Raw genomic sequence first — 25,400 nt, 5'->3', positions numbered from 1 at the left:
TTTGGCTCAAGGTACACCTAGTTTGAGTGTTGCTAATCTAAACTGATAGGGGCCAAACCCAGTTTCAGATTAGCCAGAAATGCAGTAAAATAAAAATAAAAAAAACAATGAATTTGTATACTTCCAATATCTTGACAACACTGTGATCATTTCCTGCAATCACAAAACACCGTAATTATCTACCACCATTGCGGCGATACCTACGATCATCCACAGCGATTACATCCTTTTGACTACGTGACGACCTTAAAAGAGAACCAACAGAATACCATTAATGAATAGATGCTTATCCATCAGCTTTTGGGATTATTCAAAATTTCCTGGTTCATATAAAATCCACGTACAATCCATAGAATTTTCCTCGATCATAAAAATTCAAGTTCTATTTCTAGTTCCCCGGGCTGCTGGTCTTTGGTCTACAGGAGTTCATTTTTAAATGATTTTTCTATTATTCATTGTGTGTTTTTTCTTATTTAAATTCTAGCTTGTAAAGCTAAAATGTAAAATTGTAATATTCCAATCAACTAAGAACAATACCATACCTTAAAAATAAAATACAAAGGAAAGTTGTAAAATGAATGGAGTAACTTTGGAAGTATTGGGGTTTTCACCTTAATGTACTCAATAGGTGTGTGACAAACTATTAAATACTAAGAATCTTAGTGTCCAACATTTTGAATCTGACAGCACGAGAAAAATGTTCTTTATGAAACTTATCAATGTGATTAATATTTATTCTGATGTACTTGTAATGTATACGTTGTTTTAGGGACATCTGTAAGCGTAATTCGTTTTTGGGTGTGCTTTTAGTTTCAGTTAAGTCACTTGTTAGCTACAAAATATTACGTTCCTAAATATCATTTTAACATTGTGGCAGTGTATTCCCAAGCAGGTTGTTGATAAATGTTTTTTATTGAAAAAGTTTTAATACAGGATCTGTTAATCTATCACGGTTTCTTAGAATAAGCAAAAATACTTGAGTAAGTTGAATAGACCACAGAATTAGTTAATAACTTAATTTCATACTCATTTGTTGAGCCTAAAAGCTTTTTTTCCAATTTAGAACTGAAACATGCGTTTGAGATTGCACCTCGGGTACACCCCAATGTGACCTTGGTTGCCAAATCAGCTGAAGACAAAAACAACTGGATGGCAGATCTAGTCATGCTCAACACAAAAAGGTGGGCAAAAATTGTATTAATAGTGTTATTATATTTTGTTAACAATGATAAATAATTTTATTGTATCCTTAAATTTGACTGTATGAAATGTTTAGTATCATACTTCCTGTAAGTTGAAAAATTTTGTTGAAGTTGGGCTACCTTTCATTGGATAGACAGTCTACTAATCTAGCTTTAGCGTAATTGACTGTAATTAAACCAAACACAAGAACTGAGCTAACACTATATAGACAATGTTTCGATGACTGCCAATGTCATTCAACATACCGATACAGATGGATGTGCCGAAACTCACACTAATTTGCTTGGTTGATAAAAATAGGAATGATTATGTCTGAAAGTATGTTGCATTGGGCACACTCAATGATTCATACAAGAATAATCTATCACTATCTTATTAAAGACTTTGTACCATATACTGACATTAATAACACAATGATACAATAATCTGATCGTATGTTTGTATTGGCAATACGATTAATCATGTAATGTTTTAAATAAAGGAGCTCATTGCCATTCCCATGACGTAATATCACGCCACATTACACCACCCTTCCACCGCTGCCTAAACCCCTCTCTTCTGCCCAGACCACATCATATCTTAGCCTGGTCAACACCTTTGCACTCGTGCGGCCCTATGAGCAGCTTTAATTTAACTCGTGTCATTATTTACCTACCCTAATTCCAGACTTGTACACTTTTATTTGTGATATCATATTGAAACAAAAGCATTGAAGTTCAGAGCTTATATTCAAAAAAATAAATAGTTTCATATATTCAAGTTATTCAGTACTGATTATATTGAAACTTGTCTGTTAAGCCGGGTTTACACGCTACGATAAAACGTAACGATTTGTCTGCAACGACAAAACGTTCATGCAAGACGGAACGTGTAAACTGGTAGTCGTTACGTTTTGTCTGAGTTGGAGTGAGGTTGGAAGGTTGGTGGAAATTTCCACCAATTTCTTTAGATCGTAGCGATTTTCTGTAGATCGTAGCGACAAGTCGTTGAGTGTAAGCGGTGACTCGGTCATCGTTGCAACCTGTAGACCCTCCGATGTCGCGTTGGTCCAGTTAACTGTTGTGTAATTATACTGTGTAGTACTGTTGTTTTAACCGCTGTGGTATATTTGGACTATGTTGTGTAGTGTGTAGTTTATTTTTACTGTTTTGTGTCACATTTGTCACTATGTCAGACATAAGTCAAGCCTCTCGTGACTTTTTAATAGAGTTGGGGCCAATGTAGAATTAATCAACAAATATAAAGAAATTAACCCGTCTGCAGACAGGGCAATTGTCATCAACTTGCATGTTTCAGGTATTTTGCAGAGGGATGTTTTAGAAATGAGTGTTGTGAATTCCAAGTCTTTGAAACTTCTACCAGTTGCAAGGAATCGTAAATGAGTCTTTCATGGGGAGATACTGCCTTTCTGATTATGGTGTTTTTTTTTATATGTGGAGAGTCATTCTTAAGTAGTTCCTCCAGTCAGAGGGTTCGTTCCTCAACTCCTTTAGCAACTCCACATGAGATAACTGTTTTTTCAGTAGCCAATGCCGACACCACTTACTTCTAGGTTTTCTTTTCCTCTTAAAACTTGTTGCAACAGAAATAATGTAAACAGACCATAACAATAACTCATCCATCGTCAAATATACAGGGAGCCTATTAACTACTTCACAACAAGATACATCTGGGTGTGGTTTGAGAGCTAAAGTTAGAGAAAAAGACGGAACGTGTAAATGGTCCGCTCAACCTACGACAAAACGTAACGATTAGTCGTTGCAGACAAGTCTTTATGTTTTATTGGAGCGTGTAAACCCGGCTTTATCCTTTTATCCTTTTGTAACATTTTTAAAGACAAAAACAATGGGTTTCAAAGAAAAGAAGGTTGATTGAAAGCCAAAATAGGTGTACAATATAAACAATCGCAGGTATAATTTCAGGTGTAAGTTCTTATGTTACATCTTTATTCTGATCTGAAGCTGCAGAGCTGTTACCTCAATTCATGTCACATATCTCGGTTTGCAGTATGCTGGAGCGCACGTTGGACAGTATATTGCTGGATGAAGAGAAGAAACATCCCCTTCTTTTACCTCACCCCAGTATTTATCGTTTTGCAACTGCAGACTCAGTGTCAAACATTGTGCTTGAGGAACGTGAGAATGCAGGAGTTCCTCTGATTAAGGTACTTACGTAATTCTTTTGACCCACCCAGATTCCAGCAACCGACAAGTGCTATATGTATATTATCCAAAACAGCTGGAAATCATACTTAAGCTATACAATATAATATTACTTGATCGCACAATCCTGTCATTGACCCAAAATAATGGAAAGAAAATACAATGGTGATGCAAAAAATGCTGCGGACAAGCCTTTTTATAAGCCTTGTGCAGATAAAAAAATGAATTAAAAATCCATTACAAAATGTCCACTCAACATTTAAAATATTGGAACAATGCATTAATAAGAGTGATTCAAAGGTAATCAAAATTAACAAAATATTTCATTTTATCAATATAACCTAACTAAAGAATAATAGTTCTCTTCAAGTTTCATTATTTTAGCAAATGCTAAGTCAAGGGTGCTTCATCAAAGGCAAGGTTTTGGATGGAATTACAATGAATTTAGGATTTTCTTAGTACAGGTTTGTACCAACTGTCAGTCATTTCAATTTGTTTCTATAGTTTCTGATACCATGTTGCAAATTGCAGGGAAATATTATAGAAAAGTTATAAATTGTCATATATTTGCAAGCCTATTAAACTATTGTTATTGCAGGGTGCTACATTATGCAAGCTGATAGAACGTCTCACGTACCACATTTACGCAGACCCAACGTTTGTCCGTACATTCCTCACTACGTACAGGAGCTTCTGTTCACCACAGGTAAAGAACACTATTTCAATTTTCAACTTATTATTATTTTAGTGATGGGCCGATTCCGATTCTCGATTCCAAAATACTCTCGATTCCGCCGGAATCGAATCGAGCATTCGATTCGAATCTCCGTGGGTTTGGGATCGATTCCAACTGTCTTCGATTCTTTCATAAAATTGGTTAAAATCAGCCACAAACGTCACATAAAGCAACAAAGAAACAAAATAAATTCCGATTGCTAATGATTTGCTTGCAACTCTGAGCAAACAACAAGTTCTGGTCGTATCGTCACTAAGTCAGCGAGACTAGAGCGAGCGTATTGCAAATGAAATAATAGATGCGAACTCAATACAGAGGCTTAGTACAATGAGAAACAGTTAACCGATGGGAATTGGAGATTCGGGCAAACTGGACTGGAGCGAGTAAGCATTGCGTCACAGCTCACAAGACATACAAGGAAAGGATGAGCATCGATTTAGATCAACCAGCGGTACCAAGGCTACTAACCACGAATACTAGAAAAGTAGAAAAATACTGGTATGGATCATAAACATAAACAAATGACATTTTTGGCCCGAAAATAAACATTATTTCACATTGCTTAAATGGAACTGCCAAACCCAAAACATATGTTCAATGCTATTCGTATAGGATTCGGGCCAACGACGTCATTTGTTTATGTTCATGATCCATACCGGTATTTTTCTAGTATTCGTGCTACTAACTGAAGCATTGCATCGGTACAACGATGTTATCAGTAACCGATAACATCGTTGTGAAAAAATCGATGTTTTTGGCCTTTGGGACTAAGACATAGATTTTTTTCTTCAATTTTTCGTCTGGTCTCTGTACTCTCCAGTAACGGAAAGCATCGATATCTCAATATACTTGGTCAAAAACATCGATGTGAAAAACAACGAAAATCGATAGAAAAAATCGGTGATGCGAAAACATCGACTATAGATGCTCATCCCTAAACAGAGCCGACTGCTGAGCTACCATTCATTACCAAAGTCTAACAAAACACTTCTATTCGTATTCGTCGGTCCGTCGGTCCCGAAACGTCACTACTGAACGAGACTAGAGCGATCGTCCTTTTTATTTAGCCTAAAAGCGACTTGGGAATATAATTTTGTACAGTGAATTGGAAGGTTTTAACAACCTATAAATGTTAAACAACCGTTTAAACTTGTAGGCCTATAAGCTCTAGGCCTATATTTAAAAGTAAAAGTCATTGTTAAAAATGTTTGGAAAATTGTGCTGTAGGTTTAATTTTACGGTTTACGTTCATTCGTTTTCTTTCACTGTTATTGTATTATTATTATTATTGTGTTTATCCTCATTAAAATTGTGTGTTTCGTTCTAATAATGTTTGGGTTTTAATAATTAATTTCTAAAAACCTTTAAAATTATTTTTAAAATCAGTTTTGTTCACGTTGAGTGGTAATTGTAAACTTGTAGGCCTATAAGCTCTAGGCCTATATTTAAAAGTAAAAGTCATTGTTAAAAATGTTTGAAAAAATGTGCTGTAGGTTTAATTTTACGGTTTATGTTCATTCGTTTTCTTTCACTGTTATTGTATTATTATTATTATTATTATTATTGTGTTTATCCTCATTAAAATTGTGTGTTTCGTTCTAATAATGTTTGGTTTTTATTTAATAATTAATTTATAAAAACCTTTTTGTCATCCTGAACCATGGTATTCGGAATCGAACCCGGAATCGAGAATCGAATCCCAAATTTCAGAATCGGAATCGGAATCGGAATCGAATAATTTTGGAATCGACCCATCACTATTATTTATGTATATAAAACCATGTTTTTGTATATTATTGCTATTTTGCTAAATTGTCACTCTGTTTTAGTATATATAGCTTAACAACATGCTGGTCAAAACTTAAAATGTGATAAGTGTTATGTGTCTTAAATCTGGCTTGTTTCGGTTCGATTGGAAGAGTGTATTGATATACTTTGTTGTATTAATGTTGTTCATTATAACAAGCTGTCCAATTCCATTTACATTTTGACTATAACCTTGGAAACTTGTGATTATTTGAGATAACATCCGTTAAATTCCTTCTTTAAATTTCTGCCCTGTAATTTCTTTCTCTTTTACACAGGACTGAGCTAGGTAAAATCAAATTAACTAATGGTAACTCTAATTCACTAATTTAATGGTATCTTGATGGTCTAGCTTGTTCTTAAATCTGCCTATTTAAGACATATTATCCAGGGACTACTGTACCATGAAAATCTGCTATTCTTTTTTAGGACCTCCTGTCTTTATTGGTAGAAAGGTTCAACATACCAGATCCTTCTCTTGTCTATGAAGAGCTGAAAGACTCTGAGAAAACCTCAAAAAACTCTCAACGGGAAGATTGGAAGCGATATAGGAAAGAATATTGTCAACCAGTACAATTTAGGTTAGTCTATTTATATTATTATTTGATTTCTAAAATCTTAAAACATTTTTGGTTTTAACATTTTAAAAACTTAAAACAGTGATACTGCAAAAATATTTACTATCGTTGTTTTAAAATTACCTGTATATAATTGATAGTATAAGAAATATTTATATTTGAGTTTAAACAATTTTACCCTAAAGATACCCATTTAGTTGTTCAGTGATTTAAATTCTGGAAAATCTCTTGCAGTTGCATGTCAAACTTTTTGTCATGATATTGCATTGAGGCCTCAATATTTTCTTTACATTCTCAACCACTTTTATTGGTAAATGTTATTTTCCTAAACTAAAAATCTTGCATGCAAGAAAGGTTAAAGGACTGTAAAGTAAAACAGATTAAATCCAAGTCAATTGAATATTGGGATCTGTTTTACGTTGATACTCTCAGGAGTTGTCAAGATTAAATCAGAGAGATTGGACATCGTTACATTATTGTTTGGATTTTAGTAGGGATGTGTTGGTTCTCGATACCGATTCTCTATACCACCGATACTTGGCCGTTGGTATCTGTATTGAGAAATACCGTCAAAAGTGCTGTTTTATCATCAAAAGTCGATTCTAATACCAATTTCGTGACCGAAGGAGATGACAACGAAGACATTTCCGTGACCGTGGGAGACGATGATGACGTCTACATGGCTGCGGGAGATGTTCATGATTCTGCTGCGATCCTGGAAGACGACAATGATGTCTACACTGCCGCGGAAGATGTTCATGATTTTGCCGGGGTTGCAGACGATGACAATGATGTTTCCGTGACCGCGGGAGACGACAATGATGTCTACATGGCTGGGTGAAATATTCACGATTTTGCCGCGATCGCAGACAACGACAATGACATTTCCGTGACCGTTGGAGTTAATAAATGATGATGTCTATACGGCCTTGGACAATTTTAATTATTTTATTACGATCACGCAAGACGACGATGACTTTTCCGTGACCCTGGGAATCGATGGTAATGTCTACACGGCCGCCAAAGACGTATGATGATGTTTCCGTAATTGAGGAAGATGTTTTGGATTTTGCAGTGATCCCAGAAGACGAAGATGATGTCTCCATTACTGCTGGCGATGATCACTATGATATTACCTCAAATTTGGCATGACTGAAAATGTCAGGCTAGCACGCCTGTAAAATATCATTTTCTTTCTTTCTTGTTGTTAGAACTTCATTTATCTTTAATATGGTAGAATTATAATGTGTTTAGAAGGGTTTGAACTTAAATTGGCTAGTTGAAATGTATCATTGCTGCATACATTTTTTCTTTACTTGAAAAACACCCCATTACCTCAAAAATACGTAATGGAAGGACATAAAGACAGGGGTAGAACCACCCCAATCCATTCAGAAAATTTGGTAAAACAATAAAAAATGGTATCGGTATCTAGAATAGATTTTTCAGGTATCGGTATCGAGTATCGAGAATCAATTTTGGTATGGACCCATCACTTAATTTTAGTAGGTATTAGAATTATGTTGACAATGTTCATTGTACCATGTACATATAAATGAATGAAGATGTTTGAATTAAAAATATTATTAAATGTTTTAATTGTTAACAATTTCAGAGTTCTCAATGTATTAAGGCATTGGGTGGATCACCATTATTACGACTTTGAAAGAGATCCATCACTACTAGAAAAGTTACATGAATTTCTGAATGCTGTAAATGGAAAATCAATGCGCAAATGGGTGGACTCTGTGCACAAAATCATTCAAAGAAAGGTGAGGCAGTGAATTAAAATAAGTTCCTGTATAAATTTAGATATGCGATATAAAGTATGCAATTTTACTATTGAAGCTGATATTTTTACTAAGTTTTTTCTAGACAGCAGCCAAATAAATTAAAGTGTAATGTTTTAAGCATACCTGTATCAGTTAAGCTAAAACTATACTGTATTGATAAACAATACAATAAATATAAACATATCATATCTTCACAGAGGTAAAGCAAGGCAATAAGCAATTGAAGACTTGCCTTTAGTTTTGCAGACCAGCCAATAAAAAAAACCGAATTAATTAACTTTGTACTCAAACGTTCAATATTGATAACCACTAATTGATATCCAGAAGACCAAATATAAATAAACAATGTCCCAGTTGAAATTTGTAATGTCCAATTAATGTCACACTATTTCGATGTTTTACATGAGGCTCTTTAAAAAAGTATTACAATCTCAAAAAGAGTATACTGATGATATCTAACTATCTTGTTGGGAATCTTTTTGTTGGGGTTAGTTGACTAATCTATAGAATAGAATAGAATAGAAATCTTTATTTGCCATTGACATTATACATGTATTAACAACAGTCAAGAATATAACTAGTCAAAGGTCATAAAACATAAAGCTTACAAGCTAAAATACAATTTTTTTCTCTAAAAACTCGGAGAGGGAATAGGTGTTTAGGGGGGGATTAGGGAATATAGAGGTAGATAGATGTGAATAGGTTTTTGCGGAGTGGATAAAATATTGTAACGAATAGAGTATGACGCTGTTTTATATTCTATGAAACAATATTGCAGAAAACCTGAAGTTAAAAAAGATGGGTTGGTAAAATAGTTTCACTAAAAGTCTGATGACCCTATTTAGCTGAACATGATGGTTGGATTTAAGATTTTTGTTTGAAATAAAAATGTCCGCAATGACTGCTTGATTAATATCTATTCTCTGTTTAATTTTTAGAAAGAACAAACAGAGCAGCTGCGAGCTATAACGTTTGCATTTGACCGATCCCCACCACCCATCGAGTGGCACATTCGTATGCCTGAGGAAGAATGGAATATTCTAACCGTAAGTAGTATAAAATTTAGGGATGTGTGGATTCTTCATACCGATTCTAAATACCCCCGATACTTGGACATTGGTATCGGTATCGAGAATAGATCAAAAGTCGATTTCAATACAGATACCAGACACGTCTGCGAAGATCACATGATAGGAAAATTACCGCTATCACCGTTATCGTGCAAGACAACAATGACATTTCCGTGACCACGGGAGCCGATGATGATGTCATTTTCCCGCGATCGCGGAAGACAATGATAATGTTTCTGTTACCGCAAGGGGTATTCAGGATTTTTCCCTAAACGCAGGAGACGTTGATGATGTCCGCACGACCTCAGGATTTTATCAGAATTTTGCTATGACCACAGGACGATGATAATGTCTTCAGGATCACCAAGACGAAATTGATATTAACACGGCCGCAAGATGATAAGAATTTAGCCGCAATCGCGGGAGACAATGATGATATCTTCATGATCACGGGAGATTATAAGAATTTTTTCCGCGATCGAGGAAGACTATGATAATGTCTACATGACTGTTGGAGATATTCCTGATTTTGCCGTGATCTTGGAAGACATTAATAATGTTCCCGTGACCAAAAACTGCCGACTGCGTGACCGTGTGTGCGGTGGTGATGGTGATGATGGTGTTTCAATTACCGCAGATCGATATTTAGGATTTTGTCGCAAAAGTTAGTGGTGATGTTTTCATGACTGAGGGAGATATTCTGGATTTTGTAGTGATTTCAGAAGACTACAATGATGTCTCCACAACCGTGGGAGATGTTCACTAAATCATTGGATGATCACTTGGACGTCGTGCAATGCATCCAGTATAACCCATCCATTCAGAAAATTTTGTAAAACTATAACAAATTGGTATCGGTTTTTCAGGTATTGGTTAATATGTACTACAAAATAAGCAAAACATAATTTTTGAATTACCATATATAAATGATATTTTTTTAGCTTTGTTGAACAAACAAAATTTGTAGTTTCATTGTTGTGTGAATAGCCTTCAGAATTGTTTAAATACCTGATTCTGGCAATCCAATCGTTGTATTCCACAACTAGTTTCGAACTGCTAGGAGGTCATCACAACAATTAATACAAGGATAATATGATGATTACTTTACATGAAGGTCGTCAGGGTCAAAAGTTTTCAACATGTAACATAGATATTTACACAAACACATAGGGTACACACACATACGGCCGATAAAATAAAATAGTAGACTCAACGAGTCGAAGTTCACTGTCCACCAAAGTGTGGCCATCTTTAAATCTGTTGTACAATTCTTTTATCTGTGTTACACCCATAGCGTCTTCTCTATAGACTTGCTGAATCTTAAGACTCGTTTGAGCTTGGGTATCACCCAGTTTTTGGCCAAATTTAATTCAGCATCGCTGTTCCACCCGATCCGTCATTTTGTTTAGCAGAAAAACCCTACGTACACAGTTTCACATTTGGCGACCAACAACAAATTGACACCATTTCAAGGTCACGTGACGTGCTTTACAGTCGCCTCCATCAGGGTGCAGCTCAATGCGGTTGTTGGATTACTAGATAAAAAGTAAAGTTGGACAGTTTTTGAACAGACCTCGTGAGTGCAATGTGAAATATGATATTTTGATTGGTTGGTGCACACATCACTATAGACTGTTTAACAAAGAAAGTTAAAAGAAATCAATTGATTAATTGTACATGAGGTTTGTTTCCCTTACTACATTATTGTTCTTCTAGGCAGTATGGCTAATGCTGTGTATTTTCCTTGATAAAGAAAATACAAGAAACTGCATCAAACTAGAGAAATTAATATCTTAATTTGATTTATTTTATCACCAGTAAAACAGTTATGAATCTGAGAACCACTTTTGTTAGATGAAGCAATATTCTATCTATACTGTTATCATTTAACTGTTTATTGTTGAATGTTTTACTGTTTGTTGAATTGTGATGTGGTTCATTCCAGTTGCACCCAGTGGAGATTGCTCGTCAGTTGACTTTGCTTGAGTTTGACTTGTATCGAGCAGTAAAGCCTTCTGAACTCGTTGGAAGCGTTTGGACTAAACGAGACAAACAGCAGACTTCGCCCAACCTTCTTGCCATGATCAAGCATACGACAAATGTAAGTATTCCCCACAATGAAGAAGAAAAAACACTCAGTTTTCCCATCAAGAAACCTCAAATATTGCAAGAAGATGATTGGTTTATTCTTGTATACAAATGCCCTTTTCAAAATGAAATTAAGAGTATTGCAGTGATCAAACCGAAATAATATGGTCTGACTTTGAATTTCTATAAAAATATTGAATGATATTATGTAGTGAATAGTCATCTTTCAAACTTAACAATAAAATAAAATAATATTTAATGTTAAGGCAGACAAACATTATCTGGTATCCTTACTGGAAGTTTAATATCACTTATTAATGTTTCAGTTCACTCTATGGCTTGAGAAAAATATCGTTGAGGCTGAAAACTTCGACGAACGAGTTGCTATTGTTTCTCGTATCATTGAAATAATGATTGTTCTCCAAGAACTGAACAATTTCAATGGTGTCCTAGCTGTCATTTCTGCCATGGGCTCTGCATCTGTTTTTCGACTGAAATGCACATTCCAAGTAAGTAGGCCTACATTTCTTGTAGCTTGTAACCAAATGATTAGATAATAATTCATCATTAGTTAAATTAATTGGTTGTCCTGAAGTCGTATTCATTATTTAACAGCTAAATAATTAAGAAACTCGTTAAAATAATCTGTTCTCTATAGCTTTAACTATTCTTTTATTACATTCTATTAACAATATATGAGCAGACTTTTACCTGTATGTTTAGTCCCTCATAATCATAAAATAAATTAAAATAATACTACATGGCAAAACTTGCATACATTCCATCTTAGAAGAAGAATAATGTATGGTATGGTAATTTAAGATTATTTTATATGTGTATGTTGTCAAAGATTTATATAAATTATTTGAAGTTTCAATTTGGTATTAGAATAGTGTCATTTCATCATGTCATTTGTTCATTTCATATAATCACAGTGAATACAAACTGTTCACTTTCTATACACTAGGTCGGCCTGAAACAAGTCCAACTAGTTTTTTTCTCCCTCTCTTCTTTTTCTGCTAGTCATCCACTCATTCTTATTTTTGCAGTCCACTTGCATACAAGTTCCTCTGTGACTCAATCTTCTAAAAGGTCGACTTTTTCCATTAAACAGTAGTATTTCTAGCAACCAGTGAAATCTTGATCTATTTTAAAATATATCTAGCAATCAGTGAATTATTTGTCTATTGTAAATTCAATCGTCAACTATCAAAGTAATTAAATCATCCCACTTAGGCCTATATTGATAGTCCTGGATGTAAATATCCTTGTTGGCCATTCTAATAAAAAGTTAACATGTGTATTTAATTTATACTTGGGACCACGAGAGTCTGCAGTTGGTGGCAGTCAATACCAAGACTGGACTAGCGGGACGTTGCAACATCACCCGTTCACTGCTTTTTGATACTAATTAAAATATACTAAACAATAGTTTCAAATCAGCAAACATTATTAGATTTGGGGCCACCCCACACTGTCCTCATTGGCTCCTTCGAAGTCACATGGTAAACAGGCTCCTCCCCCAACTGCAGACTCTCGTGGACTGCACTGTAATTCTGGTTTATTAAGTTAGTTAGTTATATTAATAATAACTGAGTTTTTATTAACATCTACAGGGCATCCCTGCAAGACTGGAAAAAGCTTTGGAAGATGCAAGAGAACTCAATAACGATCACTTTCGGAAGTATCAAGAGAAACTTAGATCAATTAATCCCCCTTGTGTCCCCTTCTTTGGTAAGTGATCGCATAACATCTTGTTGAATATTAAGAAATATTACCTCTAATTTCTTTACCGTGTAAATTAGTTGATTTTTGAGGTTATCTGATCTTTATGACGAGAAAAAGAAACAAAAATGTTGTCTTTCCACCAATTGAAAGTTGTTGAAAGATTACGAAAAGTAGAACTACATTCTTGTGTTGTACAATTTCATTTTAATTTACAATTAATCATAAAACGAATGTTGCAGGGATGTATCTAACAAATATTCTGCACATTGAAGAAGGAAACCCAGACTACTTGCCATCATCTCCAGAGCTAATCAACTTCAGCAAGAGAAGAAAGGTTGCTGAGATAACCGGAGAAATTCAACAATATCAGAATCAACCTTACTGTCTCAGTGTTGAACCGAGAATCAGGGTATATTATACTATTACTTTTTTAGTGAAATAGAGGTAGGCTAGAATTGCTATTTCATTTGAGTGGCGTAGAGTATTTGATGTTATTAACATATATTGGGCCATTTGAGTATTTGTACGTAATACAGTAAAATGGCGCTAATCGAGAATCAGATAAGCACTAAAAAGAGATTTTTTCACTAAATATACCTACTGGAAGCTTGGCAGTTTGCAAGCAATTGACTGTGGCCAGGTGTATTCAGTCGTTTTTACTCTTGATCAGCGGTATTTTCGCTATCACTGCAATAGTGGCGCTCAGTGATCCTTAAGATGAATAATTTCCCTTTTTATCCACAAAAACTGAACTTAAAAACTTATATTTTCCTTTGATTCCATTATCCTACAACGCTAACATTTAATTAGGGGTGTTCGGATATTTGAAAGTACGAATAGTTGAATGAATACTTTAGTATTCAAGTCCGACTCAATCTTTATGAGTATATTCTAACATTCGAATAGTAAACAAACCTAGAAATAATCTCTAATTTCAACCAAATAAATCATGGTATTGTGTTTTTCATCCCAACATTTCATGCTTCGTATTATAAAATCACACCGGCAACTTCAGCATATTATGACATATTCCTTAACTCTAAAGACTACCCGACCATTTTCAAGGACAATCAATTTGTTGTGTCATTATTAAAATTGCTCCGCTCAGCTGCCTAGTTTACAACACTCCAATACGATAGCATTGACTATGAATCCTTAAAAGACAATGCATCTAGTACTAAAAAGCGTACCCAGCAAAATATCCTAGCGGAGATTAGCAGAACTAGTTCAGTACCTCTATGCGGTGGCGTTCCTAGCGGCAATGGCTGGAAACTCGTGTTGTAAGTGCTGCGCGCGCACGCGTGCATCCCCGCTCCGCTGCCGACACTCCAGCCAGGTCGCGGTCCTCTTTGATCTCCCTACCGTCCGACTCACCGGCGCCGCCGCATGGTCACAGAATATATGGCATGGTTCGCCTCCATCCATAGGCCCTGCGCGGTGATCGATCCCTTCACAATATTCTCTAGGCAAACGCGTGGTCGTTTTTATATATCATATTAATTATATATAAATTAATGTATTTATTATATGCATTATTATTATCACGTACACAGATTTATGCTATATTCGAACCTTCGTAAAAATAGATCCAGCTGTCATTACTGCTATAAATATGGCCGTTACAAATGCTGGTAGATTGGTCATGTACAGCAACAAAAAGCTGTAATAAACATTGAGAACTGTCAAAGTAGGATTGTTTTGAGTTATGTTTATGTTTTAATAAGAAATATGTGATTTTGTGCATGTAGAAATTTGTGTAGAAATGTATGGGGTAGAAATTGGTTTTTCCCATTTTGACTAAAAAAACATATGATTTAGCAATTTGTTTCCAAACCATTTTGTAGAGCTTAAAAACCCAAATAATTTTGTCTATTGAAGTGTTATTATTCATCTAATGGTTACGGAGAAATAGTTATTTGTGCAACTAGTGAGCAAAGGGAGCAATTGACTCACTCGAGGAAATACTTAGGCCTAATGAGGAATGGTTTCCCGAGTGAGGCAATTTCACTTTGCACTCGAGTTGTAGGCCTACATTACATTTTTCCTACAGTTACCATAAAACAAATACATTGGTAAAGAAACGTGACATATTTTAACACAGAAGTGAACTTTTAATATGACATTTAAAAACATAAACTTAGAAGATAAAACTACAACATTATACAACAGATTATACAACAATACAACAGCTGTTTATGAACATTAATTAAATTGATAAAATACATACACCTACATTTCTTACTTAACTGCAGTATTTAAACTTTACAATAAAAAAAAACTTTTTTACCCTCCCTGTTGCAGCAGACCTAAGTTATCGTTAAACTAATTATATTTGAATAGGTAATAAATATGTTATATTTGTAAGGTGACATTTTAGTGTAAATCCAATCAGTCAATTGGAAATTCGTTTAGTCTGCAGGTTTGCTGCTTTGGGGGTGTTTCTATGGTTTAAACGCAAAGAACTAGTAACTGCAATACGCATTTGATACGTATACGCCTATTCCGTACGAAGGACCTTTGCAATACCTCTATATATTTTAATATCTTTATATATTTTAACAGTGCAGTGACTAAAAAGGTGCGTTTTATAATATATATCGTTTGGGCGTTGACTGTATATAGTTGACAAGTTAACGGTATGGGCTACGTCGGCTTCTGCCAACAGTGGGGGTTGGGTTGGGGGAAGCTAGACCAAGGACACTTCGCCCGCCCCGCAGTGCCACTGACTGTGAGCGCAATCCAGTACTCCAGTAGTTCTTTAGTTCTTTGTTCTTTACATCACTTCGGTTTGTTTGCTGAGTTGAGACTGTCGAAAGTTAGTTGATTGTTGCTTTTTTCGTTTATGGTTAGCTGCAGAAGTGAGTGGCACTTGTCCGCCAGGTGAAATTTTCTTTGTAAGAGACAGTGCATTGTATTTTTGAAATAATAATAATAATTTTGAAAAATAATTACATTTGATTTTTAGCAGCAAACGTCTTGATTATGTCAGAAAATGGAACATTTGCCGCTCTTACATATTTAGCACAAATTGTGAACTACTTTATGATTAACACTCGACGAGTTATTTTGAATAAATAGTCATACCAGACGACAACCAATTGTTGTGTTCTGTAAGGGCTGATTTGTTTTATGGTTACTAACAGCCAGCGTCACTTTGTGACTACAAAATCCGTGATATAGCCTATTTGAAATAATTTACGGATTTCTATTGCAAATCTTAAAAAAAGAAAAAAGCTAACGTAAGTTCTTATTTACAATTTATACAAATAAGATTGCAATATTTTACTTGAATTCACTACATCACCAACTCTAACGATTTTCGTATGGATGTAAACGAATTTGTAGCATTTTTATCTGTTGTTATGTAAACAAATTAAAATCTATATAAATAGAATTACAGTTTTGTCTGTACATTGCTTAGAATCATGCAGTTTTTGGTTTTTTTACGTTTCATAGCCTAAGAAAGCCGAAACGAATCTTATCTAAATTTCTGTCTGTATGTCTGTTTGTCCATTCTGTGACTCCGTCTGTAACGCCAAAATGTCATTTTACCGGCCTACTCCTAGAAAACTAGAGTACCGATCAAGGTTCTAATCATTTTTCTGTATTTACTGGATTGGTGAGAGTGTCTTTGGCTATAAAAAAATGCCTCGCTTCTTTGAAAACAAAATAACGAACCACCAAAAACCCAATTTTGTTCGATTTTTGTCAAATTTTCTCCCAATGTTTACTATTACATTTTATGAAATAACGATCAGCTGTTTGGATTAGTTCTCACTTCTAGCTGTCACTGATATGTTTACATTAAAAGTTGTTTACAAATAACCATTTCCGATCAAGTTTAGTCAGCACATCCCGCACATCCAAACCAAGTGAGATTAAAAACTTTGTGCCTTACTTAACCGGTTTAATTAATCGCAAGTGCAACGATTGTTCTTGAGTTTTGATAACCGGGGAAAATGCCGTGAATTAGTGTTGTATCAGTGCAAGGAAACTTACATTTTTTTTATCATCGTCACCAATACCGTAGCTTACAAAGGTTTCCACTCATTGACGGTGATTGAAGGACAGTTATGTAAAGTGCAAAATCACAAGTGCAGTAAGTGGGTGATCGTGGATGTTGCTGCGATCTTGGAAGATCTTTCTGATTTCGCTGTGATCGTACCGTAACGGAGGTTTAACTTAACAGATGTAGCTAAACTCGCTTTTCCAATGTGTCACTTTTGGTTTCTACTTACTTACATTTCGACAACGATATCGGTACTTTTCCTACTTAGGAAGTAAAACTACAAACGTACAAAACCCCAGATTTGTGCGTTTTTTGTCACATTTCCTCCGAATGTTTGCTAGATATATGTACCGATTATCGTTTAGAGATTACGTAATCTTTTAAATAAGAAACCTTTGTTTGGATAAAGGTGGTTTCTTCAAACTGCCATTAATATGTTAACATTAAAAGCTTCTTACAAATAATGCTACTAATGGAAAATAACTTTGATTTTCGAAAACTTAAAAACTTTTAAAACCAAAGGAGATTAATAACTTCTGTACTGAACCACATCAAGTGAAAGTGTTTTTAGCAAACCGTAGTAAGTTTTCAAAGCTTTACGTTGTTAACGTTACATGTTACATGTTTTGTGGCCTGTGTATTTATTTATGTATATATTTGCCAACAAATTAATTAACACCTATAATACAGTTTGATTAGAAGGACAGTTTGAATTAGTCGTAAGTACTACAGTTCTTTTCTCAAATGTAAACGTTGGTTTTTGGTACTGCTACTAGTTCCTTGAACCGTTGGTTCCTTAGAACCGGTGGTAGCAGTAAGAATAATTTCAACATATCCTTATTTTCACTATTTATTTATAAACACTGCACCTTATTGCTTATTAAATTTAACTGATGTCTTACTGAATAATCTTTAGCGTTTTCTGTCTGGACTCAAAAATGTTGTGTGAACTCAATTCTGTATTTGTGTGTGTATGTCTGTTGGTAACGCATTAATGTCCTTATTTTTCGTGGAAAAGACAAGAGCACCATTGTTAATAAAAATTTAAACCCGAATAAAGTGTGCAGTAGTGAGGTTGAGGAAGTGTTTTAACTACTTTTAACCAGTGTGAAAAGTAACTTTAAATTACAGGCCTACCTTAGGGCTATGCCTCATAGATCTATACTGTAAAGCAATTCCTTTCATCGTTTGATATAAAATATGGACTAACACGATCGGGTGATATTTAATTGCGAAGCATTCGTTTTGGCTTTGAAACTGTCAGATATTGTATTTGAGAAGGTTGATATGTATTCCTAAACAGTTATAGTTTTGCCATCATATCTGGAAAAATTCACACTAAATATGCAAACCAAACTCCTGTTCTGAATATAAGGGGTCTTTTATAGTATTCGTGGGTTTTAACTTACTACTAGATTCCCGTACGTAGAACGGGCAAACAGCTAGTGTTGACATGAAAAAGTTAAGATGATTGACAACTGATTGATGATTGATAGATGATTAATAAACTCTGAAATGTTAAAAGCCTATTGGACGAAGGGCTTTCACGGGTTATCATCTAAACCCACAAAAGGCACATCTAAATAATTGGAGCTTTAAAATTGATACCCAAAATGCCTAGGAAAATAAATATTTAGGGGTCAATGTGCTGAATACAAACATCCAACAAATTCTTTTAATAATATAAATTTCAATGGTATAATATATTTGGGAATTTACCGCTAAGCTAAAATCCATTCTGTAAAAAATAATTTTTACTATATTTCAATTTTTTTATATCCCTGGATGCAGATTGAAAATTAAAGTAGTTCTGGGTAAATGGGTAGTAGGGGTATGGTGTTGGTATATGTGTGTGTAAGTGTGAAAAAATGTGTGTGTAGGTATGACAAATTTAATCAAACCATAGGAATTGGGTAGGTAACAATGCTCGGTTGCGGTCATAATATAATCGCATCGTTGGGGTACGATGCAGTATCAGTGGAACTGGAAGTACGGTGAGAGGACAGAGAGTGAAGGGACTGTGTGGTGTACGTGTAGGTACGTGCGCGTGTGCGCTGTAGCGATTAGCGAACCGGCAGCACGGCGTACTCTGTCTAGTGTCTGTACTGCGAGTGCGCCGAGTGCGGGCCGGGCCGCCGGGCGCCGGGCGGGAGTGCGCTGCCAGCACTATCTGGCAGAGAAGGAATAAAACAATTGACGCACGCGCTGTCTTTCGGAGGTGCAGACCAACTAACTGAACCCACGGACCTGGCTCAGCTCCGGCCATTACAATGGGCCCGTATGTATGCGTTGTCTTTTAAGGATTTATAGTCAATGCTGTGACCATTGACTATGAATCCTTAAAAGACAATGCATCTAGTACTAAAAAGCGTACCCAGCAAAATATCCTAGCGGAGATTAGCAGAACTAGTTCAGTACCTCTATGCGGTGGCGTTCCTAGCGGCAATGGCTGGAAACTCGTGTTGTAAGTGCTGCGCGCGCACGCGTGCATCCCCGCTCCGCTGCCGACACTCCAGCCAGGTCGCGGTCCTCTTTGATCTCCCTACCGTCCGACTCACCGGCGCCGCCGCATGGTCACAGAATATATGGCATGGTTCGCCTCCATCCATAGGCCCTGCGCGGTGATCGATCCCTTCACAATATTCTCTAGGCAAACGCGTGGTCGTTTTTATATATCATATTAATTATATATAAATTAATGTATTTATTATATGCATTATTATTATCACGTACACAGATTTATGCTATATTCGAACCTTCGTAAAAATAGATCCAGCTGTCATTACTGCTATAAATATGGCCGTTACAAATGCTGGTAGATTGGTCATGTACAGCAACAAAAAGCTGTAATAAACATTGAGAACTGTCAAAGTAGGATTGTTTTGAGTTATGTTTATGTTTTAATAAGAAATATGTGATTTTGTGCATGTAGAAATTTGTGTAGAAATGTATGGGGTAGAAATTGGTTTTTCCCATTTTGACTAAAAAAACATATGATTTAGCAATTTGTTTCCAAACCATTTTGTAGAGCTTAAAAACCCAAATAATTTTGTCTATTGAAGTGTTATTATTCATCTAATGGTTACGGAGAAATAGTTATTTGTGCAACTAGTGAGCAAAGGGAGCAATTGACTCACTCGAGGAAATACTTAGGCCTAATGAGGAATGGTTTCCCGAGTGAGGCAATTTCACTTTGCACTCGAGTTGTAGGCCTACATTACATTTTTCCTACAGTTACCATAAAACAAATACATTGGTAAAGAAACGTGACATATTTTAACACAGAAGTGAACTTTTAATATGACATTTAAAAACATAAACTTAGAAGATAAAACTACAACATTATACAACAGATTATACAACAATACAACAGCTGTTTATGAACATTAATTAAATTGATAAAATACATACACCTACATTTCTTACTTAACTGCAGTATTTAAACTTTACAATAAAAAAAAACTTTTTTACCCTCCCTGTTGCAGCAGACCTAAGTTATCGTTAAACTAATTATATTTGAATAGGTAATAAATATGTTATATTTGTAAGGTGACATTTTAGTGTAAATCCAATCAGTCAATTGGAAATTCGTTTAGTCTGCAGGTTTGCTGCTTTGGGGGTGTTTCTATGGTTTAAACGCAAAGAACTAGTAACTGCAATACGCATTTGATACGTATACGCCTATTCCGTACGAAGGACCTTTGCAATACCTCTATATATTTTAATATCTTTATATATTTTAACAGTGCAGTGACTAAAAAGGTGCGTTTTATAATATATATCGTTTGGGCGTTGACTGTATATAGTTGACAAGTTAACGGTATGGGCTACGTCGGCTTCTGCCAACAGTGGGGGTTGGGTTGGGGGAAGCTAGACCAAGGACACTTCGCCCGCCCCGCAGTGCCACTGACTGTGAGCGCAATCCAGTACTCCAGTAGTTCTTTAGTTCTTTGTTCTTTACATCACTTCGGTTTGTTTGCTGAGTTGAGACTGTCGAAAGTTAGTTGATTGTTGCTTTTTTCGTTTATGGTTAGCTGCAGAAGTGAGTGGCACTTGTCCGCCAGGTGAAATTTTCTTTGTAAGAGACAGTGCATTGTATTTTTGAAATAATAATAATAATAATTTTGAAAAATAATTACATTTGATTTTTAGCAGCAAACGTCTTGATTATGTCAGAAAATGGAACATTTGCCGCTCTTACATATTTAGCACAAATTGTGAACTACTTTATGATTAACACTCGACGAGTTATTTTGAATAAATAGTCATACCAGACGACAACCAATTGTTGTGTTCTGTAAGGGCTGATTTGTTTTATGGTTACTAACAGCCAGCGTCACTTTGTGACTACAAAATCCGTGATATAGCCTATTTGAAATAATTTACGGATTTCTATTGCAAATCTTAAAAAAAGAAAAAAGCTAACGTAAGTTCTTATTTACAATTTATACAAATAAGATTGCAATATTTTACTTGAATTCACTACATCACCAACTCTAACGATTTTCGTATGGATGTAAACGAATTTGTAGCATTTTTATCTGTTGTTATGTAAACAAATTAAAATCTATATAAATAGAATTACAGTTTTGTCTGTACATTGCTTAGAATCATGCAGTTTTTGGTTTTTTTACGTTTCATAGCCTAAGAAAGCCGAAACGAATCTTATCTAAATTTCTGTCTGTATGTCTGTTTGTCCATTCTGTGACTCCGTCTGTAACGCCAAAATGTCATTTTACCGGCCTACTCCTAGAAAACTAGAGTACCGATCAAGGTTCTAATCATTTTTCTGTATTTACTGGATTGGTGAGAGTGTCTTTGGCTATAAAAAAATGCCTCGCTTCTTTGAAAACAAAATAACGAACCACCAAAAACCCAATTTTGTTCGATTTTTGTCAAATTTTCTCCCAATGTTTACTATTACATTTTATGAAATAACGATCAGCTGTTTGGATTAGTTCTCACTTCTAGCTGTCACTGATATGTTTACATTAAAAGTTGTTTACAAATAACCATTTCCGATCAAGTTTAGTCAGCACATCCCGCACATCCAAACCAAGTGAGATTAAAAACTTTGTGCCTTACTTAACCGGTTTAATTAATCGCAAGTGCAACGATTGTTCTTGAGTTTTGATAACCGGGGAAAATGCCGTGAATTAGTGTTGTATCAGTGCAAGGAAACTTACATTTTTTTTATCATCGTCACCAATACCGTAGCTTACAAAGGTTTCCACTCATTGACGGTGATTGAAGGACAGTTATGTAAAGTGCAAAATCACAAGTGCAGTAAGTGGGTGATCGTGGATGTTGCTGCGATCTTGGAAGATCTTTCTGATTTCGCTGTGATCGTACCGTAACGGAGGTTTAACTTAACAGATGTAGCTAAACTCGCTTTTCCAATGTGTCACTTTTGGTTTCTACTTACTTACATTTCGACAACGATATCGGTACTTTTCCTACTTAGGAAGTAAAACTACAAACGTACAAAACCCCAGATTTGTGCGTTTTTTGTCACATTTCCTCCGAATGTTTGCTAGATATATGTACCGATTATCGTTTAGAGATTACGTAATCTTTTAAATAAGAAACCTTTGTTTGGATAAAGGTGGTTTCTTCAAACTGCCATTAATATGTTAACATTAAAAGCTTCTTACAAATAATGCTACTAATGGAAAATAACTTTGATTTTCGAAAACTTAAAAACTTTTAAAACCAAAGGAGATTAATAACTTCTGTACTGAACCACATCAAGTGAAAGTGTTTTTAGCAAACCGTAGTAAGTTTTCAAAGCTTTACGTTGTTAACGTTACATGTTACATGTTTTGTGGCCTGTGTATTTATTTATGTATATATTTGCCAACAAATTAATTAACACCTATAATACAGTTTGATTAGAAGGACAGTTTGAATTAGTCGTAAGTACTACAGTTCTTTTCTCAAATGTAAACGTTGGTTTTTGGTACTGCTACTAGTTCCTTGAACCGTTGGTTCCTTAGAACCGGTGGTAGCAGTAAGAATAATTTCAACATATCCTTATTTTCACTATTTATTTATAAACACTGCACCTTATTGCTTATTAAATTTAACTGATGTCTTACTGAATAATCTTTAGCGTTTTCTGTCTGGACTCAAAAATGTTGTGTGAACTCAATTCTGTATTTGTGTGTGTATGTCTGTTGGTAACGCATTAATGTCCTTATTTTTCGTGGAAAAGACAAGAGCACCATTGTTAATAAAAATTTAAACCCGAATAAAGTGTGCAGTAGTGAGGTTGAGGAAGTGTTTTAACTACTTTTAACCAGTGTGAAAAGTAACTTTAAATTACAGGCCTACCTTAGGGCTATGCCTCATAGATCTATACTGTAAAGCAATTCCTTTCATCGTTTGATATAAAATATGGACTAACACGATCGGGTGATATTTAATTGCGAAGCATTCGTTTTGGCTTTGAAACTGTCAGATATTGTATTTGAGAAGGTTGATATGTATTCCTAAACAGTTATAGTTTTGCCATCATATCTGGAAAAATTCACACTAAATATGCAAACCAAACTCCTGTTCTGAATATAAGGGGTCTTTTATAGTATTCGTGGGTTTTAACTTACTACTAGATTCCCGTACGTAGAACGGGCAAACAGCTAGTGTTGACATGAAAAAGTTAAGATGATTGACAACTGATTGATGATTGATAGATGATTAATAAACTCTGAAATGTTAAAAGCCTATTGGACGAAGGGCTTTCACGGGTTATCATCTAAACCCACAAAAGGCACATCTAAATAATTGGAGCTTTAACCCTTCAACGCGGGACTTAATAGGGCATGACCGGCCCCTCGTGCGGTACTTATTTTGCAAAGCAAGCCCTAATTTTGCAATACTTTGAAAAAAGATCCATTTCTTTGGTTGTATGTATCCTAACAACATATTTTTTTCACTAAATTGTTACAAAATACATGCACTACAATAAACACACAATATAACATTTTTTTAATTTTCAAAAATATTTTTAATACTTGTAATATAATGAGATTTTTATGGTACTTCGGTGGCTGACGAATAAAACTGAAGTTCTAACAAGTTTTATGAGAAAAAAAAGCATTATGGTGGTATACATAACTGTGTGTTTATTGTAGAGTACTTATTTCTAGACAATTTAGTGCAAGAATTATGTTCATAGGCCATATAGAACCAGAATATGAAAATATTTAGCGAAAGCTTGCATAAGTAGGGCGCGATAGGTTTTTGGTAGTCGCGAACTTGTTTTGCAACATATACTAAAAGTTTTATTATTTTGGTTCTATATATGTCATATTAATAGATTTTTTTTACCCAATTGGTATATAATTGCTCTACAAATAACACATACTAAAGTATTTTCCAAATTAACAGTATTTATTTTACAAGCCTACCTGTCAGAAGACAAGTTTGGTGTGATAATCCTTGAAGCAGTTGATGAGGCAAAGTCCAGCTTGGCAGTCAGGACACCAGTACACACTATCTTTTCTCACACCATGCTTCCAACACACAACACACCTTTTCTGGGGATATTGCTTCTTTCCGGTTGCTGGAATGTTCTCGATGAAGTGTCTTTCGGTAAGCCTGGCAGGCCTAGGTTCCGTGCCTGGCCTTCCATGTACCGGCCTCTGTACCTCTGCACCATACATGTGGATCAGGTCCTTTATTAGCTGAAGCCTGAAATCCATGTGTTTACCATCTGGGTTTTGAGTTTTCCATATTATATAAGAGTTCAAAACACTGATGTTGAGAAGGCGCTTGAAAAGTTTAACATACCATTTGAGTCCACGTTTTCGCTCCAACAGAAAACTGTTGAGCATTTGGTCCCTGAGATCCACTCCTCCCATCTGTTTGTTATACTCATAGACAAGAACAGGTTTCATTTGTTGAACACCTGATTTGTTGGTCCTAGCTTCAATTTCATGATTGTGTAGTGTTGAAAGAAGTGTAACGACTCGCTTGTCTTTCCACTTTAGAACCATGACGTTGCCACTGTGTAGTGCTGAAATTTCCCCCTTCTCAAGTTTTACATTCTTTATATGTTGTGGGACATTTTTCCTAGACAGTTTTAGTGTCCCACATGTATCCGTTTTCCTGTTTTTTAGGAAAGCTGATAACTCTGGTGAGTTGTACCAATTGTCCATCCATACTACGTGACCTTTGTCTAACAACGGTTCCATCAGTTTGATCACAATAGTTGTAGATTTGTTAG

At 35.3% G+C, this 25,400-nt stretch overlaps 1 protein-coding gene across 2 annotated transcripts in view; it reads left to right on the top strand.

The window, feature by feature from the left end:
- Positions 1-25,400, top strand: part of LOC128997767 (protein son of sevenless) — a 71,940-nt gene that overhangs the window by 33,123 nt on the left and 13,417 nt on the right. For both annotated transcript variants that reach the window (XM_054423441.1, XM_054423443.1), the window contains 10 exons: positions 1,064-1,181; positions 3,211-3,367; positions 3,964-4,071; positions 6,337-6,488; positions 8,101-8,257; positions 9,217-9,324; positions 11,294-11,449; positions 11,763-11,945; positions 13,053-13,170; positions 13,404-13,573. In XM_054423441.1, the coding sequence (XP_054279416.1) occupies positions 1,064-1,181; positions 3,211-3,367; positions 3,964-4,071; positions 6,337-6,488; positions 8,101-8,257; positions 9,217-9,324; positions 11,294-11,449; positions 11,763-11,945; positions 13,053-13,170; positions 13,404-13,573 (1,427 nt within the window). The remainder of the gene's footprint in view (positions 1-1,063; positions 1,182-3,210; positions 3,368-3,963; positions 4,072-6,336; positions 6,489-8,100; positions 8,258-9,216; positions 9,325-11,293; positions 11,450-11,762; positions 11,946-13,052; positions 13,171-13,403; positions 13,574-25,400) is intronic.

The sequence above is a fragment of the Macrosteles quadrilineatus genome, unplaced genomic scaffold (assembly GCF_028750875.1).
Source record: "Macrosteles quadrilineatus isolate MER2022 unplaced genomic scaffold, UCM_ALF_1.0 Scaffold_7__1_contigs__length_78375512, whole genome shotgun sequence".
Taxonomy (NCBI): Eukaryota; Metazoa; Arthropoda; class Insecta; order Hemiptera; family Cicadellidae; genus Macrosteles; species Macrosteles quadrilineatus.
This window is presented reverse-complemented; position numbering and strand designations above follow the sequence as displayed.